Source organism: Notothenia rossii (assembly GCF_949606895.1).
Source record: "Notothenia rossii genome assembly, chromosome: 10".
Lineage (NCBI taxonomy): Eukaryota > Metazoa > Chordata > Actinopteri > Perciformes > Nototheniidae > Notothenia > Notothenia rossii.
The window spans coordinates 4,299,455-4,303,732 of NC_136908.1; the positions used below are offsets into that span (position 1 = coordinate 4,299,455).

A 4,278-nucleotide genomic window follows, 5' to 3' on the forward strand; every position below is an offset into this window, starting at 1 on the left:
AGTGCGCTTAGTAGAACTGATATCAAGTATGAATGTCAATGGAAAGAAATAGAGAACCAATACAGACTCCATAAAAGGCAAATTAGTTTAAGAGTGTTGCATGGTCTTACAGTCTCATTATACAAAAGGCCTTAGGTGAAATTAAACCTCTTGTGGTGAGATCTGTTTCTAGATAAGGGTGAAATATTAATAACAGCAGCATGATCCTTTGAATCCAAGACAATCAGACACACACGGCTGTTCTATAAATAGACTAAAGAATGTCACGAAACCATGGTACACTCGGTAAATGACATCTAATGCACATGCTATATTGGCAACGATATTTTGGCCTGATGTGTGGCGAAACCATTGGAGTATATGATTGCTTATAGAAAACAATACCTGATGCTTTGAGTCATTTTAAAATCTCTGTCTGCAGTGAGGCAATGGAATAGTAACGGTTCTTCAAGTTAAGGTGAAACAAGCATACTCCCTTTTTGAAAAATAACATTTCCCCAAGTGTGCATCATTTGGCATGTAACCAAAGTTAATATAACAATTCTGTTGTGTAAATGTTAAATAAGGACCTCATCTTGTAGTGTCTGTAAATGGAGCAGGCTCTTGAAAAAATAGACATCCATGCTTCATGCTGTTCCTCCGCAGTGTGTCTGTTCTGCACAGTGTTCTTCATCTGTTCCCAACAATACTTTTTATATTACACACAAACCAAAGAAGGAAATAAGTGCTGAAATAAGATTTGGTAAGGAGCAGCATTGGAAATGTTTGACCTTGTGTATAAAACAACTAGTTTGTCCTGTGTGTGTTACACTGAGAACACGGAAACATTGGCTTTAATCAAATGCATTATGTCAACAGATTTCACACAACATTAATGAGGTTAATTAAAAGCTATAATATTAAGTTTAAATAACAAACAGTAGGTTCAACTTCATATTATTGCTTTCAGCTAACCTAATACAGTAACATGTTCATTCAAATACTCAACTTTTTACTGTGATATCTTGTTTCAATAGTTACTTTATCACTTTAAGGTGTTGTATAATTATTTAAATTTGTATTCTTTATTTGACCCTGTCTGAAACTGTTGCTGCTATAAACGCCTGAATTACCCCAAGGGGATCAATAAAGTTCCATCTCATCTCATTTTAACTTAATGTGAATGTGTTGACATAATACATTGAATTAAAGCCAACGGTTCATTGTTCTCAGTGTAGGCCTTTAAACAGATTTCCTTCTCCTCATCAGCTGGTGATTGTCTGTGAAGTTGTGGAGGCCCGGAGACACCGAGCTGACGGGCGACGGGTAGAAGCTGTTCTTCAAGGTGCTGGGCGAGATCTCCTCGATCTTGTATGAAACGGAGTGAAAGTACTGATTGGGATTCAGCTGCGAGCTGAATGAGTTCTGATGGGAGAAGGCACAGCCCAGGCCTCCCATCCCCCCCCCAGAGCTGCCGAAGTCATGCGAGTGGTAGTGCATACAGGAGCACACCGACTGCAGATCAGTCACTTCCTGTCGGTACGCTTCCCTCCGCCGCCGGCCCCTCGGCAGCGACTCGTCCTGGATGTGGATGATCATGCTGTTCCTGTTTCCCGCCAGCGAGGCTCTTTCCTCCGCGTCCCGTCTCTCGTCCTCGCTGTTCATCGTCAGGAAGCGAAGAACCACCAGGTTGAGGAACGCCCCGATGACCGTGAGGCCCACCAGGATATACATGAAGCTAAAGGCCACGTACATGGGCTTCTTCTGGAGCGCCCGGTTCTTTTGAAGGGCCACAAAGTCCCCAAAGCCAATAGTTGTTAATGTGATGAAGCAGTAATAATAAGACTGGAAGAAGCTCCAGTCCTCGTAGTGGGAGAAGGCGACGGCTCCGACGCACAGCGTGCCGACGCAGGAGAAGAACCCCACGGTCACCATGTTCTCCATGGACACGTCCGTGATGCTCATCCCGCAGCACTTCTTGATGCGTTTCAGGAGGTACTTGACAAAAGTGTTCATCCTCTCGCCCAGACTTTGGAACATTACAAGCGTCAAAGGGATTCCCAGGACGGCGTAAAACATGCAGAAGGCCTTCCCAGCATCGGTCCCCGGAGCGGCGTGCCCATAGCCTGAGAAGAGAGGAAACACAAGTTAGTGATGTGGAGAAGATTCGGCCAAAGTGCTGGTGAAGCGACCGAGGTCACGCAAAAAGCCGCAGGTCTCAGGAACCTCCGAACATCGATCAATGGGTAGCTATAATTAAAAACATTTGCATTATGGAACACATGACTTTCAGCCTAACGGCCCGTCCACACACAGGCATGAAAAAAATCTTGGAGGTGGGCGTGTCTGAAGCTTGGCGATTTTTTGCGATTAACGCAACCAACAACCAATCACATGAATCTCCCGCCCCCGACATACAAAGCAATAGCAATGTTAAAACGAAGTAAACTGGATATAAACTCCCCAAACAGGCGAAAACCTACCAGTTTCACCCACTGTCTCTGCCACCTCCCTCCATGCCTGGTTCCTCCGGTTTGTATCCCAGTAAATAGTTCTGGTCGTAAAGAACCGGGTGATTTGCTACCGTAATTCCTCGTTTGGAATATGAGGAAATGAACTGCGGTCTGGCTCTCCCAGCTTACATGCGGTTTGATTGGCTAGCGCTTGTACTGGCGGGATTTGATTGGCTGATGCCGGCTTCGAAAGCATCGGGAGCATCAAAAGTTGAACATTGCTCAACTTTTGATGCTCATGATGCTTGCAAAGCCATGCTCCGCTCCCCACAATGCAGTTCGGCGAAGATTACAAATCTTCTACGTCACCCCATTCAAGTGAATGGGCGAAGCTTTGAAAGATTTTTTTCATGCCTGTGTGTGGACGGGCCGTAAGACTATAAGAGACAAAGGTGAAGCCCCCTGGGAAAAATGGGACACATCCTAACACCTAATACCTTTCAGTATAAGTAAACAATGATTGATGCAATTGTACTTCGTGATGGCCTCCTCGTGAACCCTTAGTTGTAGCCGTGTTTCTTATTTTTATTTAATTTTGAATTGTCTGGTATGTATTTGTGTTATCTGTTCCCTTGTGCTATGTATGTGACTTTGATGTATTATATGCAAAATCCACCATTGTCCCGAGGTAAACTTGTATCTGATGTACTTGCTGCGATACTGTCTGTGTTTTTTTTCACTGTAAAACCTGAAAGTAAAAGAATATCAGCTTTTGTTTACAAACATGACCAAGCAAGAAATCTCCCTGAGGGACGGCGAGCGCTGCCAAAAGGAGTATTGAATAGGTGCTCGCTCAGAAATGTGTGCGCTCATTAATCTTATTTGGGCTCAGAGATTATGGCGGGTGGGGCGTCCAATTAGTCAGAAGTTTCCGGTGAGTCTGGAGGAGGGATTGGAGAGGAGCCATGGGGGAAGCCAATGAAGCTTTTAGCTTAATTAGACTTATCTTTAGACCACATACTGCTGACTCACACACCGACAGAAATCAACCTGCGGGGGCTAACAATAGGACTCATGCACTTCATTGGATCTATTTTTGCAGTGCTATATTAATGATTTGATGTGTTTAGCACATTACGGTATGAATGGAGCTGTTGAATATGCAGGGCTGAAGAAAGAGTGTCATATTGATTATTATTCTTCTACATTAGCATTTAACTGTGTGAAGCCGACAATTGAGCGGCCCGACCAAGCAAGGAGGCAGAGGCAGAACGTCCAAAAATATAACCCGGTGTGGGCATTTATTAAATTCCAGCACAGGACACAGCCTCAATGTCGCTGTTCCCGTGAGCACAGTCACCAGCCACAAGGATCTCACACACCCAACAAAACAGGAAACACAGAGCCTAAATACCCACACTAATTAACCCAACAAGACACAGGTGAGGGACAACACAGGGCACCAGTTGCACACAATCCAGCCCAGTCTCACGGCATTTCGTGTTATAGTTACAAAATTAATTTAATCAATGGATTCGTGTTCACCAACACGATTTTCGCATTTTTTTCGTGTCACACAGAACGATTTTAAAAGCAATGCATTTCTATTGGTAGCATGTTTCGTGCCTGCGCCACGTGTTTTTGTCCGGTCGGGTCCTGGAAGACCAGAAGCTGTGTGGTTCATAAAAACATATTCTTACTCAATATCTTACCCGAAGCCAAACCCTATCCCTTTTATTTTAAATGTGTTTAATGTCTGAGTTTTTTTGCCGTCCGCGAGGAAAAGAAACGGGGCTCAGAGCCTCAGAATACTGACATCTGTATTTTTTGTCATATTTTTTTCCTT

General features: G+C 43.9%; 1 protein-coding gene across 1 annotated transcript in view; it reads right to left on the reverse strand.

Moving 5' to 3' along the window:
- Positions 1-1,221: 1,221 nt before the first annotated feature.
- The window catches only part of kcnk9 (potassium channel, subfamily K, member 9), a gene marked incomplete at its 3' end in the record, with an annotated part of 57,364 nt that continues 54,307 nt past the window's right edge, over positions 1,222-4,278 (reverse strand). Inside the window, exon 2 of the mRNA XM_079654190.1 lies at positions 1,222-2,105. Within this exon, the coding sequence (XP_079510316.1) occupies positions 1,222-2,105 (884 nt within the window). The remainder of the gene's footprint in view (positions 2,106-4,278) is intronic.